This window comes from Vanellus vanellus, assembly GCF_965231255.1.
Source record: "Vanellus vanellus genome assembly, chromosome: Z".
Classification (NCBI taxonomy): Eukaryota; Metazoa; Chordata; class Aves; order Charadriiformes; family Charadriidae; genus Vanellus; species Vanellus vanellus.
In genome coordinates, this window is record NC_138908.1 from 21,760,323 (window position 1) to 21,776,031 (window position 15,709).

A 15,709-nucleotide genomic window follows, 5' to 3' on the forward strand; every position below is an offset into this window, starting at 1 on the left:
AAAAATGTCTCTCTTGGGGTAAGTATGGAAAAGAGGAGGAGGAAGAAAGAACGCTGAAAAGTATAAGCACTACAAGAATGTAGTTGGGGAACTGGAGGGAAGGATCAAGCATATTAAGATAATTAAAGAGGAAGAACTAAAACTGACTTCTGAGTTGAGTGGCAAAGGTCTTTGAGGGATTCTTCTAGCGCTTTCTCTTCTGCATAAACAGAGGATGAGGAAAGAAAAACCAGTTTGCTAGATTTTTATTTGTGGGCCTAGTATGAAGAGCAGAAATGGGACAGGAACAGTCAGGAAGATCCTAATTTAGAAGATTTATTGTTTCTCGGTGCAGATATGACCCACCTAAGGCTTGGGCCCCTGTGCTGAATGATATGCATACAGATAAAAATAAACCTTAAAAAAAAAAATTGCTCTACTTCTGTTGATTTGGAGCTTTTAGAGTGGTTTTCTTTGTTTACATGAACTCTGCTTTGGTTTTGAGCTTTTCTTGGGAAACAGTTCAATTTGCTGCGAAGATTCCTTTGGCTTCTTTCTCAGGTACTTCCTTGAACAAAGTTCCTGGTTAGATTCAGACCCTTTGTCTGTGAATTGGGTACTGAAACCAGTTTATGAGTTGACAGTGTTTCATTTCTCTGATGTCAACCATTTTGACGGAACACCATCTATCTTTGAAAGGGATTTTAAGAAGGTGGAATAGGTTTAAAGAACACTTAAGATTATTAACAACCCATAAGGTCAGTATAAACAATGTGTTGTTATGCTTTACTGCTTGGCCCAAGAAACTGAGTTGTTGTTGATTCCTAATTAATGGATTCTGTTAGTCATAGGCAGTACATTAATGCAGATGATGTGTGCCAGGTGGCACAAACAAGGAAATTAAAATTAACAAATTATTAGGTACTGTCATTCATAATTAATTATCTTGGCAATTAGTTTCATTAAATTTGAAGTGGCTGTACTAGAAGTCTCCTGTTCACCACGAACAAATGTGGCTACTTCAGACTGTGGGACAGCTTTCTAAATTCAAACTAAGCTAAATGTATACAAAAATCTGGTCTGCTTGGTAGAGTTCTACTAGAAAGACCTGGAAAAAAAGACACAGAATGATAATGATATAGTACTAAGAAATTATCTTTGTCAACAGGATTTTAAATGCAGGAATAGATATGTATTCACATATATGATGAAAAGGGAAAACATGTTACAAGATAGGGTAGAGTAGACAGTATTTGTAAATGTGGCTACAGTGATACCCCAAATTATTCAATTCTGGATTGTTGTTTTCAGAAAACATTGTGGAGGAAATAAAGAGTGAAGGGAATAGGCCTGATCATTTACTTCCAGCTGTCTTCCCCTACCCCTGCAACACACATTTAAAGCTTTGTTCAGTCAATACAGCAGGCGCAAGTTTTTAGGAATACCATCAACAAAAGAGCAGGAAAATCAGGGACATAATGAAAAATAAAGTAACGGGAGGGGGAAGAAGAAATCAAGCTTGACAGTAAGAGGAACACTCTTAGCAGTCAGATACACTGACAAAGTTTCCCCCCCAAAAAGACCTCTATTGCTTAGAACTTGTAAAACAGCTTAAGCTTAGTGATAGTGTTTTATTGTGAGAAACAGCAGGTCTACATGCTCTAATAAATTTTTCAACATTAATTCTTCTACCTGCAGAATTTTTTTATTGAAAAATTTTTTGGAGGGAATAGCCATGCAAGTCAGAAGATTTGAGTCTGCACTGTAAGCACTGTGCCTATTCAGAAATAAAAGATTGCTTCTGCAGGATTGAATAGGCTTTGAAAGACATCACTGTCTTTCCAGATAGTTCTATTTTGGCTACATATATTGTCCTTGAGTCTTTCCTGGAGGTAAGCATTTTCTTATGCATTTTAGTTGCTTGCCAAGTTGCCTGCCAGTAAACCTTGTTTCCTGAAATAATTATTACTCCTGATAAAACTAAAGTACTTTGAAGTGATTTTACTATTTTAATCTAATGCTGGGGTAACAGTGCAGTAAGCAAGTACTTAATCCCACTTAAGTACACATTAGTCTTGATTACAGTAATGTTATCCATCAAAATAACATGCAGTAGAATGCCATTAACATCTCTGATTTAAAGTTCTTTGAGATGAACTGAACCAATTAGAAAATTTCTGAGCTACTTTTTTATCATTAGTATTAGCAGGATTTCGGCTGGAAATTCTTTGGGTTTGCTTTTGTTTTGATTTGTTGTTTTGGTTTTTTTAAAGATTCTGTTCTGGCTACCTGAGGATTACAGGTTTTTCCTACCAAACACACATCATGGCTGCTCCCTTCTCCCCACTCCCTGAAAAAGCTGTTTTGAAAAGTGTTGCAAAAACTTTGTAACACAATGTCCAGTTTAAGAAGAAATATATAGTGGAGGACCTGTTTAATTACCCGTTTTCAAAAGACATGGCTTCTGAAGCAGGACAAATAGAGATGACAGTTTAAAAAATCAATAGAACAAATTATGACCAGATTTACAGATTCTTAGGCCCAGAGCTGGGACTAAGAATAATTAAAATTTATGTTTTATGTTGGGTTGTTTTTTTGTGCTAACACACTTTTTTGATGAAACTATGTACGGAGTAAAGAGCGAGATTCTAGCCCATAGATGACAAGCAGATACTTGACTGACCATGCTTCAATAGTGGTTGGCAATCTTGCACCCAGACTAATGTACGCAAATACATTTTTTGCTACCTGAAACAATCTTTCATTTTATGACTTTGTGTTGCCGTTCTGAACAAAAGTTAACAAGGTTTTATGAAACTGCACAGAGATCTCTGGACACTTTTAATCTCGCTTCCAGATTTCTCAGGTAGCTGTGACAGTGTGTGCCAAAGGAATTTTTAACAGGAGCTGTATCTCAATTATGTGTTTCCAGAATTATTGTTTTTGCCTAACTTGCTAGGCTCAAGGCTTTTCAACTGCAAGTCAAACCAGGTATTTGGTCCTTTGCATTTGATTTACAAAAAGAGCCCATACGGAATATCTGAAGTGAAATACTCTGAAACTTAGCAGTCATTAAGCTAATGCAGTTAGATGTAAACACAAAGCAGGAAGAAAAATTGAGAACTTGTCAATGTAAGTGTAGACTGGATGGCACACAGAGGAATCAGTTTAAGTAAGTCAGTGGGTGTGTGGGTATTGGATCTTTCAACCTTACTGAAGGATGAGTTGTTTTCTCAGGTGCTTGTTGTGACTAAAGGATCTGTAAGTGGTGAGAAGACTTTTATGTTCATTCTTCAACAAGCCTCTATTGTCTGATGCATTCTGAAATGTTTTGTTTTTAAACAAAGAAGCCTAACTTTAACACTGGTTTATTCTGCAGATCTACAGTGAACTAAGCTTGTAGCCTTGTAAGAGCTGGAAGGTGTCAGGAAAGGAACAAAAACCTGGATTGGCATCTGATGAAAACAGAAGTAAAAATAGTGAAGAAATAGTAATAATCTGAAATCATACCTGTTCCATGTGAAATTAGGGACATTAGTCAGGGACATAGTGGAGAAATCTTTAAATGAAGAGTGTTGAAGGTCTGGCTTATTGCAGTTGGTAGACTGGCTCCTTGTGAAAGTGCGTGCGGATTTGTATGTGTGTATTGGGTCCCTAACACTACATTGATCTTGTTTCAGATTAGTATACCTGTGCTCTCAGTGACACTTTTGAAGAAAACCAAAACTGCCCTTCTTGTGCCAAATGCTCTGATCATAGCAACAGTCACAGATAGGGTAAGTACTGGTAGAGGCCAAAGCTATTGCAGTCTGCCTGCTTTCTTTTTCATTTTTTTCTACTTTTTTTTTTCGATCCCTCCTTACTGGCAGTAATATGAAGGATTCTTGAAGGTGCCAAGTAGCCACTTTTAACAGCTATAGGAATTGGTTGCCTGTGGCATTTAGACTTAGGACCCTGCAGGATCTGATTTCTTAGAGGATGATCCTAGCTTCTTCTGCCTCCTCTCTTGTGGCAGGGAAGGATCACTTTTTTTTCCTCTTACTAACTCCCTGTCTTTTTTCTTTGGATCCACAGTAAACAAAGCTATATAGAACTTGGTGAGAAAATAAGAAATGGAATCTCTGGTTGCCACCTGCTCTCTGTAATCTGTCATTGCCCATTCTCCAGGACTGCTGTGTAGTAGCACTGGAGGAACTGAAACACCTGGGTCAGGAAGTGCATTCACAGAGGGTTACCTGCCTTGTTGGCAGCTCTGACAGTGTGCTTTCATTGACTTGGGTCTTTTACCTGACCAGTAATACATTAGATACACAAAATAGAGTTGCCTACAGTGATACTCAGGAATAGCAATTGCATCAATCGGTAGAAAATGTGATTATCCTAAGAACAGCTTTAGAAACAACCAGTTTGGTGGATGCAGGAGACTGTACAAAAAAAAAGTTGGTTTTTTTTTTGTTGGGTTTGTTTTGTTGTGTTTTACACATAAATAAAACAATACATAAAACATGGTATGCAAAGTCTTTTTAAAAAAAGAGCAGATCTGGACTATGCTCTCGGTCCTGTAGCAGAACGTGGTAACATCTACATGCCTATTCTGTGTTCCTTGTGATTAATCTGAGGTCATAGGCGTAGAGTGGAGGTTTTTCGTGCTATACAGAAGTACTTGAAAAGAGTTACTTCATCAGCAAAACACCTATCAGCTTTATTTACATAAAAGGAAGCTTGTACTGTATGCCTTTTCTCAAACAGTTTGGGAACTTTTGTTTTTCAGTACATGTTTGTCTCCTTACTCTCCAGAGATACCACCTACAAGCTATTAAAATCTCTCTGTAGACATCTTGAGGTGAGTTCTAATGGGAGTGAAGATGTATGTAGTTTTGTGTTCATTGTTACTGTTTATTTGCTTTTAAATGCTAGGTAGTTTCTGAGTGTGTTCCTTCTTAATGTTTCTTTTTTCAGGATACAAGCATGGGCAACAGTCCAAATCCCTCTTCTGCAGAAAACAGCTTCAGGGCTGATCGTCCTTCAGCTCTGCCTTTGGTAAGTGGCTTAGATCATCGTTCTTTTGTTGCATGTCACCTTTCATTGCAAGTACTACTTAGAATGTCTGAAGAAAAGAAACTGAAGGAAATCATTACATCTGTTTCTAAAACTTCCATGAGTTTTTTAACAATACAAAGCAGCGGGAGTGATTGGCATAAGTGTAATTTGATCTGATCACATGCAATATATATACATGTGTATGCTTTGGATATATTCCAAACTCTGTATGCTCTGTGTATCTCTCTTTAGCAGTCAGGTTTCACAGCACTCTGTACTGACTTAAAGTTGCTTCTTCCTCTGCCATGAGCAGTTCTTGAAGTGTTTCTAGTTGCAATCCTTCATCTGTGAACCAGTTCAGACATTTGAAAGACCTGTGTAGCCACACGTGATGACCAGTCTTAATTCTAGTAATGCCTGTCCTGGACTTCTTAGTTTGTCTAACTTAACAGTCTTTACTTTGCACACAGACTTAATCTCTTCACTTAAAGAAAGGCGGAGGATGAGGCTTGAATTCTGGTGATCATACGGGGCTTATTTTGCTAACTTGATCTCAACATCTTGATATCAGAGATTGTTCCTGGTTAAATAGTTTTAAATCTGTAATTGTTGGTTTGGTTTCTCAAGGGAAGTCAGAGGAAATAAGGTTGTTTAGATTTAGAATAGGGATGAGTTTTCTTGTGACTCTTTCTCCCTGTCAGGATTTCAATGAAGACTATTCTGATCTGGATGGAATAGTGCAGCAGCGGAGACAAGAGATGGAAGAGTCCAGCAGCACAGGCTCACAGACCCCAGAGCTGGAATGCTTCCAAGGTGAGTAGGATTGTGGGGCCCCAAGAAAATGGGAATGGTTTAGCTCTCAGTTTTGCTTCTGTAATCCTCTCCTGATGTGGAATCTACATTCTCCACAATCCTGGAGAATTACATGTTTTTTAAGGTCTTGCTGGAAGCCACAATAGCTGCATTTCGATTATTATAGCCCTTTGAAATCCAGACTCAGACAATGACTTGGTCAGCAGCAGATCTGATTTGTCACTACTGCCTCCAGTTGCTTGTCCACATACCATCTGCTCCCCACATGCCCCATCAGTTATGCTACAGAGACACAATGCAGGATGGTCTCCTCCTTTAAAAAAAAAAAAAAGAAAAACAAAGTTTTTAAAAGTAGTTCAAGTCACAGTGTAAGTTCTTCTACTCTATATAAATAACATTCTTTACTGTGATGGCTTTTGTTCATAAAGAAAAGTTATTTTTGACATCTGTTTTTGTGAGTTTGTTTTTTAAACCCTTTTTTTATTCTTTGCAGTTAAGACCCTTGAATATACTGTCCAAAGTTGTTTGTTCTTAACACTGCTGTTTGTGTTCTTATATGCCTCAAGTTCTTCACCTAATTAGCAAGAATGCTGTGTAGAAACTCGCTGCATATAAGTTCATAAGTACAATAGAACTTGTTTTATGTAACACATGCTGAATGTTCTTAGCAAAACCTAGGGTATTATTTTGCTGTACAATTAATATATATTAACATATTAATGTGTTGGAACCTGAAGTAGTAACAGCATAACATCTTGTCTATAAAAGAATTTGTGCAATAAGAAACTTTTACCATTACTTTTAAATTAAATACTATCATTTTTAATAGCAGTTTTCTGTTGCGTTAGTTTTAATTGAGTCTTCTCTTTTCCTGTGTGTCCTTTGTTCACTGGTATGATCTGGGCTATTTCCTTTCATTGGTCTTTGGTATTTACTGTGTGTGTATTTTTAATTGTTTGGTGGTTTCTGTGAAGCAGTAACTAAATTGTGGTGTCATCACCTGCCACATGAATGCTTCTGAATAATGATTTAACTGTCTTACTTCCTTACAGCTAATAGCTACTTCAAACCTTTCAGTTTTCCTTTTCCACAAGTAAAAAACCAATATCCAGTTAAAGAATCACCCTAGGAAAAGGAATTGAGGGATGGGGGTGAACACATCTGTCACTTGTGATTTTGTTTCTTGTGCGTCATTAGAGCAGTCCAGGGTGTGCAAGTAAGACATGAACAAAACTGAGCGTGACTGGGCTTTTCTGTCCCATGTCTTTCAAGATATCGTCTGCATTTAAAAAACAGTCAGGGAAAGGAGCTATAATCTTCTTTTTAAAGTAATAATGCAATATCTCCATTTGATATTGCTGTTAAAGTCATCTGGAATCATTAATCTAGCATATTCAGTCCTTTTGAGAGATGAATTTTGTGTCTGTATAATCTTCTGACTGGAAATCCAGTGATAACCTTCAAAGTTGTCATAGGTTGCCATCTTTCAAAGGATCTGGAAATATAAGTGTAGTATACATCATCCTCTTCCAGTCCAAGTGCTTCTTTATATTTCATGATGATGTGGAATTACTATGGAAACTCTTCAAGGCTACTAAACCAACTGGTGCTTTCTATCCCAGTCCAGAAATGCACCTTTTAAAATCCTCCTCTTCCCCTACTCCTTGACTAATTTAAGCTACCAACAACTTCCTTTGACTTCATATTTCAGCTTTATTACAAATCTTACTTTTGACAGATTATCATGTCGTTGAGACACAGACTCACTTGAAAGTTTCCAAGGCTGAGGCAAAGTCTGTCCGTTCAGATGCACACAGTAAACGTGGACCTGATGGAAAAGCCCGAAACATTCCTCTAAATGGTAAGGAGTCAAGGGCAGATCTTCAGATGGAGTAAGTTAAGTTTGCATAGTTATGTCAGTTCACATAATTTGGAAGATCTTTCTTGTTTATCCCTGTATTTATATTATCTGTTGCATGCTTCAAAACACCGTTTGTATGCTGTGGTCTGCTTTGGTCAAAGTAACACTTATTCTTTTTCTGGCAGGCCATTCTGAAGCCTTCAGGTTCTTCCACAAAGTGAAGTCCCAAAAGCTCCTGTCTCTGAACCATGTACTTATATTCTATGCATTTCTGTAAGTCAGCAATTAATACCAAGATTGTCAAAATACTAGGATTTTCTTACATTTACATATATTAATACAATCTAAGATTCACTTGAAAAAAGGAAACTATTGGGAATTGTGGCCTTTATACTTTTCAGAAGAAGAAATACCAGGGCAAGCTTACTTAACAGGCCTTTTGCTTTTAAAAGCAAAGAGTATTTTGGTTCAGGAAATATTAAGAGTTTAACTACTTGCAAGTTCATTTTACATGTCATTTAGCAAAGCCATACTCAAGGCTGAGATTTTCATAACTGTCTGAATGCCACTAATGGGTATTCCTGAGGCGTTTCTAAGAATGATACTTCTATTATTCAACATATATAAGTAACAATTTAAATGGCTTTTAACATTAAATTTGTCAAGTACCTCTAAAGTTTCCATTAACTGATGTGCCTTATTTTTCTCTCTTACAGTGTTTGTGTATTAATATTTTCTACCTTCTACATGAGATATAAAATCAGTGTCCTGGAGGAACGCCTTATTTCCATCACATCATTTGAGTCACATATAAAGGAGTAAGACACTGTAAAATTCTGGGGCTTTGAAATCTTTTTCCAGTATCTGTGATAGTCATCTGTTTTCTTAGAAACCACTGTGATACTGAAGTCCCACAAGGGCAGTACAGTGTTCTGTTGTTCTTATATCTGTGCTAGGCTCATCTCACAGCCTTCTGTTTAAGACTTGTAGTACAAATGTGATATATCACGTATTACTGCCTTGAGAGTGTTTCGGATAGCTGTAACTTCAGTGTAAACTGCTGAAGTGAGCAGTTCGTTTCAAAAGCAATGATACTATGGAAAAGGTATAACTTCTGTCTTCAGTCTTAATGTCATTGGATTAGCCTAAGATGACAGAAGGTACTTTGTAATCTTTGGGCTAATACATCTGACTTGATTGTATGTTTTCTAAAGCTTTGGGCTGCCTATCATTTTCTTTAGAAACCGATATCCTGTCTTTCTAAAATGAAAAAAAAAAATTAAAAACAAAAACAACATGCCACAAAACCAAAACAAAACACACAAAAAAATCTAGACGCACCAAGGAAAAGTTCTTTGTGTATTTGAAGAGGAAATAAGGAAAGAAGCCATAGTTCCCTCGATAGTTCCAATTCTGTAGCTGGAGTGGTGGATGCCATCTGGCCCTGCATTTTTTTTTTTTTTTTTTAATCTCTGTTTTGCATGGATAGGAAATATGCAACAATCAAATGGAGAGGCAGTGCAGGGGCTTACACCACAGCAGTAAGCCACTGTTAGTTATATCAGCTTCCTGTTCCTCTCTTAGGACAGAAGGCAGTTAACTGGATACTGCCAAGAGTACTAAACAGTTTATTCAGCATTAAATTTTGCATTAACTCCTCCCCTTCTTATAACTGATTTTTTTTTCTGAGCTGCTCTGAAAAACATGGCTTCAAAAGTAATTTGTAAATCTTAGTGCAAAACCAGCAGCCATAAACATGCATGAGTGGGATTGCTGACAGCTGGAGAAGCACCACCTGAAAAACAGACGGGGAAAATATGGTTCAAGACAGAGCTGTACCTAGGCTGGGTGGAACTGTCTGCAAAGTGTTTCAAACCTGTAGCAAGCTCTTGAATAAGTGTGCTTGTTAACTCAGCTTTCTTTGATGATCCATTCATGACAAACAGGTCACTCTGACAATGCACTTGTGGTCATATTGAACAATGACTGTGCTGCTTAGGATCCAACTGCTCTCAGCTGTCTTCTGTGGAAAACAGTAGGACTTGTATGCATCTGTCAGAAGACAGAGCTAGATTCTTGGTAAAAATGGAATAGGAAGAAAATGGTTCTATATCTTAAACAAGCTTGCATTTATATTTTGCCAGTAATGCAAGGAGGGGGTAAATCTGCCTCTAGTAGTACACATTGTCAAAAGCCATTTTCCCAAGTTTGGCATGTTTTTATTAGCAGGCCGCTGTGTCCCTCTTCTAAAGGACTCTTACACGAGAAAGTCCTGTTTTCTGTTGTTCTGATCCCAAACAGTACAAGATACAGGATGATGTAGTGCTTCTACAGCGTCAAGGGGTTGGACTTCTTGATTTTCTCCAAGTCACAGGACATAGAACTTACGCAACTTTTAAACTTATTTCCAGTGTAAATAGCTGTAAAGTTTTCCATCCAACTGCTGGAGAATGAGAACACATAAAGAATGTAGTCAAGAGTGCAGAAGTGACTTAGGCTTTTGTTTCTGTAAACAAGTACGGTTCACAATGTCACCACTGTATGCCCATCTACATGTATCTCTCAGTTCTGTTTTCGCCTTTTTCGCTTCTGTCACATTTAACTTCTTCGTTCTGTTTGACAGACATCCAGTGCGCCAAGGTTTGGGATCGCATCTGCAAATTAATGCTGATGCCCTTTGTGATGAGTTAACTGCTAATCTTATAAAACTGGAAAAGGTAACTTCCTATGATATAATACAAATGCTGATACACTAATCATGTTCTTGCTGAATATCTGTAGTCTGTGATTTTGAAAAGTGCCAAGTTACCCCCAGATTTGATACCAGAAGCTGGCATGATTTTGCTAGACAAAGGACTAGATTGTGGACTATAAATTAGCCCAAGCACAAGCATTGGTTGGTGTAAATGTTTTGCCTTAAGCTGATGCTCACAGCCAGGAATACTAATACACAGGACACTTCAGGAATGATTATAGCATGTAATGATCTCAAATATTTTTTTTTTGTCCATCAAGGCTAAGGATTCTGAATTTAACCTTTATTACTGTTTGATGAACTTTTCTGTCTGGGGCTTTTGTTTGAGTTTTGGTTTTTCGATTAAGAAAAACAATGCTGACTTTCATATGGAGTCAGCCTCTTCATATGAAGTGGCTGGAATCTGCCTGTTTCACTTTAGTAAAACAAATGCTGCTGCCCAGTTGTATAATTCCGTATACTTGACCTTTACTTTTTACCATTCTCTAACTGCAAAACTAAATGTGCTTGCTGACTTAAATTGGAAACCTATGCAAAACAAGAGTGGGTATGCAGACCTTATTTCCACTTTAGATGTTGTGGTGGGCTAACCTAGGCCAGCAGTCAGACACCCACCCAGCTGCTCTCTGACTCCCCCTTCCTAGCAGGGCAGGAGGAGAAAACAGGAGGGGAAAGCTCGTCAGTCAGGATAAAGGCAGGGAGATTGCATACCAGTTACCATTGCAGGCAAAACAGAACCAACTTGGGGAAAATCAATTTAAGATAGTGCCAGTTAAAACCGATTTGCATAGTGACAAAGAAAGATAAGTGATAGAACAACACCTTTCCTCTCCCCTGTCACAGGCTCAACTTCACTTCTTCGCTCCCAACTCTTCACCCAACTCCCAGCCCCCCAAGTGGGGCTGATGGAGAGTTTCAGTCAGTACATAGTAATTTTTTTCTCTGCTACTCCTTTCTTCCCCCGTTTTCCCCTTGCTGCAGCGTGGGCTCCTCCAAGGGCTCCAGTTCCTCAGGGAAATAACCACCTGCTCTGGCGTGGGTTCCCCATGGGCTGCAGCATGGACACCTTCTCTACCATGGAGCACCTCCTCCTCCTCCTTCTCCTTCTCATTCTCAGACCTTGGTGTTTCTTCCACTGTTTCTCACCCTCTTACTCTCCTCCTCTCTCTGTTTGGTGTTTTTCCCCTCTCTTAAATACTCTTTCCTAGAGGCTCCACCACCATTTTGGCTGAGGGGCTCAGCTGTGCCCTGTTGTGTGTCCATTTGAGGCTGCTGGAAGAGCTTTGTCTGGCATGGGGCAGCCCCTGGCCTCTTTGCACAGCAGATGCCCCTGCACCTCCCCTGTCCTGCCCCCAAACTTGTCAGCTGCGCCCGCTGCAGGTGAATGAAATGGAACACATACACTGGCCAAGCATGGAAAAAAGTCTTAGTGGAGCAAAACCAAAAGTTACTTGAATTCCTATGTACTTAAGTCACATAGGATATTTTTGCCTCTGTTTCTAAAACTGAGTGCATGCCAAGGTCTTTCAACACCATTTTTTCCCAAACTAACTTTCTCAAATAGCATAAAGCTAGGATCACATAATATCGCTGTTTACCTGTATGGCATAGGTTTTACAAAGACTGCCAAAAAGAGGTTTCTTCCCCTCACATCACCACCCCCTTAGCTGTGGAATTCTAGAGTAATATTGCTGGCATAACCCTTCTGTATGCTCTGGGTAATAACAATATGAATACAAGGGGAAAATGCTTACTAGATGATTACCAAATACAATCTTTATCCAAACTGGGTCACTTAAGAGGTTATTGCTTTCCAGCTGTCTGGGACAGGCTGGCAAGATGGGTCATGGGAGACCTCACTTCATTCCAGTGGGAAGCCAGCCAGCCTTTTGCAGCAAGGCTAGGCACTTTCCCACTCCCTTATATAGTCTCTGCTTGGAGACACAGTAAAAGGCAGCTGGATGGCTGGATCATTCAGCTATTCCCAGAGAAGTGACCCTCTGTCCTGAATTAGAATCTTAAGTCATGTGCTTTCTTCAATTAGCGTCTACAGGATTGGACCCTTAAAGTCTTACCTTGTATTTGCCAAATACTCAAGGCACAATCAACTGCTGTGCGTACAAGCTAAATGAACGTTGCCTATAGCTGCATGTTGCCACATCTCAGTCCTCTCTAATCTAGATGGGCAGTGGTTAGAACAGGATGTTTGACCCTACTCTTGTACTGCAAAACTGGTAGAAAATCTAATAGCTTTATGTTCTCTGAGCAAAGTTACTGCAGTTGCTTAACTGTTTCATGTGCCTTAGTGAAAAGTGCTAGTAACTGGCTGCAACAGCAAAAGTAGCATAAAAGTCCCAGTGCAACTTGTTGTCTCTCCCCTCGCTTCCTGTGTGACCACAGCATTGTAAACTAGAGCACAGAAATTATCTAGGTTAAAAACTAAAAATTACTCTCCATGTAAAAAAATGTTCAGTGCAAGAGTATGTTGCAGTGAATTTTTCAGTGTGACCTCATGATTTTTACAAGATGTACTTCATACTTGGAGCCAAGGAATTACCATGGCTTAGCAGAATTTTGCTTTGGCATTTAAGCAGATTTAACAGGTTGTTAAAATGCACCATGTCTATCAGAGGATAAAGTGTTAAACTGGGGGAGGGAAAACATCACCTAATGTTACTCACTCCCTTACTCTAATGTAGCTTGTTAAAAGGAAAGTCCTGTGTATGCGTTAAATCAGTCTTACAAAATTAGGTGCTTCTTACTGTTTTCCTTTCCCCAAAATGCCCCTCTCAAAAAATGTGTGCATCTGGGCTAGAAATCATGAGGTAGGATTAATAAATGGTATCCTTGAACAGGAAGTACAATAGCTCCTCAAATTAAAGTCTGCAAGTAGGTGTGACTAAACCTTATGTAGTCAGTGGCTGCTAGTTATTAAGACAGAACACGTGTGCCAGGGGATGTGACTTACCATATTCCCCTCCTCTCTGCTTTTAAGAACAAGGAGATGAAAGGTGTATAAATGGGCTGTGTAAAATAGGTCTGCGCAAATCATCTTTGATGATTTTGCTTTCAGTGTAACAAAGGGAAGATAACCCATAATCGATACAGTGAATCTGCCAAATGGCACATGTCTGCTAATGGTTAGAAGATGGTTAGCCCACACGTTGTAGCCGGCTGTGTAGCTATAGCTGTTACAAAACTATTTTAATTATCCACTTAAACCTAAGAGCTGCGACTTCGAAGTTTGAGGCTTTTATTGGGGTTTGATTGAGTTCAAAATAACTGGGTTTCTTGTTCCTTTCTTTCTAGCTCTAGGTTTTTTCTATCTTACTTTCTCATACCTAATGAAGGAGAAAGTCTATAGGAGGAAATTGCAGGAGATACTCAGAATATGAAAGCTAGGTGTGCTGCTGGCTGACTATATCCAAATGTTTCCTTTAACTCTAGTGCAGGAAGCATTTAACATGAATACCATTGGTATGAATAGTTGTGACAGAATTAACATGCACACAGGGAGTATATCAAAGAGTATGTCTTGATTTTATTATTTTTTTTTAAATGCAGTATAACACTTCCTGCCCACCAATTATTTTTTCTCTCTTTTTCTAAGATACAGAACAACTTACAAAAACTACTTGAAGACGGTGAATGAAACGTGGATATACTTGGACTGCTTCAGACCTCATTCTTCTCTCTTGACAAACAGTTCCAAAGGAACTCTGCTGGCCAGAGTTCAAGCTTCTTCGTTTTCAGTCTAAGCCAAGCTTGAACTACTGTAAAGCTCATGTCATAATGCAGAAAGTCAGTTTATTCTTGAGCATGTATCTATATGTTTTGAAAACATACATGTTTTGATCTACATGTATCTATATGTTTTGAAAATAAGGGGATTTTTCTTTCTCTGTTGTGTGTGAATTAATGGATTTTATAGCTTGCTTGATTCTAGACTTGCTTACACCAGTGCAAAACTAGCTCAACTCCTTTTACCTCGGCATTTGCTTTCTGCCTTTTGTCATGGAAGTGTAAATGGGAAGAATTTCAGCAATGACTCGTGCTGAAGTGTTGTGTGAATGAGCTGGTGTCTGTCTCAGCTACGGTTATGGATCCGTGCTGTGCTCTTCGTTTTTACTTCGTTGTGCCCTGGCATCCCAAAGATCAGAAAACAGACACCTCTGGATTTGTTCCTGTGAAATTCTGAATGTTCAAGGTCTGCTCAGTTCTCAGGTGCTGTGAAAGGGCTCGATTCCACTTTCTGTGGCACTGCACCACCACTGAGGGTAAGGTCTGTTTCTGCTGCACATCCAGTTTCTATTGAAGTGAAGCTTGAAATATGTATGGACTTGCCAACTTACAATCAGGTTGCTTATGAATAGCAGTATGGGTGTGACACATCTGCAAAACTTGGAAAACACTGCTACATTTTTGGTCCACTCATACAGTCTCTGTCTATTAAGTTAATCAGTGTGAAGGCCCTCAGTCAGCTTTCCTTGGAGTTGCGCGGGGTTTTGGTTGGCTGAGCAAGTGCAATTTGTGCTCCAGTCAGTGGAAATCTAATCTCGGTATGTGACTCCAGGGACCGGATCTTTCCACATAATAGGAACTGGAGAATTAATGATGCAGCAATACAAACAGTCAGTAGAGTGAATGAAAAAGTGGACACCTACTTTGTTATATTATACTTCTTTTTTTTTTCACAGTGCCTAAGATGTGATAACTGGGGATTTTAGCTTTCTGATTCACCAAGCAGGCTGGTTAGTTTTTAAAATGCAATATTTAGGATAATAACAACTAGTATCTGTAAAGTAACAGTATTGTTTATAATATGCTATGCATTTTATAACCATTTCTGTGAAATGTATCTACTTTGTTTAAATAAACTTTTTTGAAACAAGTGACTCGGTACTGTAATTTGGATCAACCCAATTCCATCCACCAGTTTTAGTTAAACATGATACGCGTGATCTGAGAATGCTCATACCTCATAGTATAAAGCTTGTGCAAAACCCTGTACCAAACACAAAAGGGTTAGGAACTGCATCCTGCTGATGTGCTTCCTCTTATGCGGCTGTACTCAAGGTCTTCCCAGACTGCAGCAACAGAACCGTAGGAGCAAATTTGGCCCCCAAAGTTTGGAGGAAACTTTGATAGTTTTCTCAAGTGATTCCTCCTTGAAGGATATTGGATGAGTATTGTAATGTTGAGGAAGCTTAATGTTGAGGCTCTCTAACATGCCTGCCTGGCTCAAGATTCATGTGAGCATG

General features: G+C 38.8%; 1 protein-coding gene across 1 annotated transcript in view; it reads left to right on the forward strand.

Moving 5' to 3' along the window:
* Positions 1-15,219, forward strand: part of GRAMD2B (GRAM domain containing 2B) — a 33,711-nt gene extending 18,492 nt beyond the window's left edge. Inside the window, exons 6-14 of the mRNA XM_082497781.1 lie at positions 3,660-3,755; positions 4,751-4,822; positions 4,939-5,019; positions 5,721-5,832; positions 7,571-7,693; positions 7,879-7,966; positions 8,410-8,511; positions 10,317-10,410; positions 14,059-15,219. Of these exons, the coding sequence (XP_082353907.1) occupies positions 3,660-3,755; positions 4,751-4,822; positions 4,939-5,019; positions 5,721-5,832; positions 7,571-7,693; positions 7,879-7,966; positions 8,410-8,511; positions 10,317-10,410; positions 14,059-14,100 (810 nt within the window). The 3' untranslated portion in view covers positions 14,101-15,219. The remainder of the gene's footprint in view (positions 1-3,659; positions 3,756-4,750; positions 4,823-4,938; positions 5,020-5,720; positions 5,833-7,570; positions 7,694-7,878; positions 7,967-8,409; positions 8,512-10,316; positions 10,411-14,058) is intronic.
* Positions 15,220-15,709: the final 490 nt, after the last annotated feature.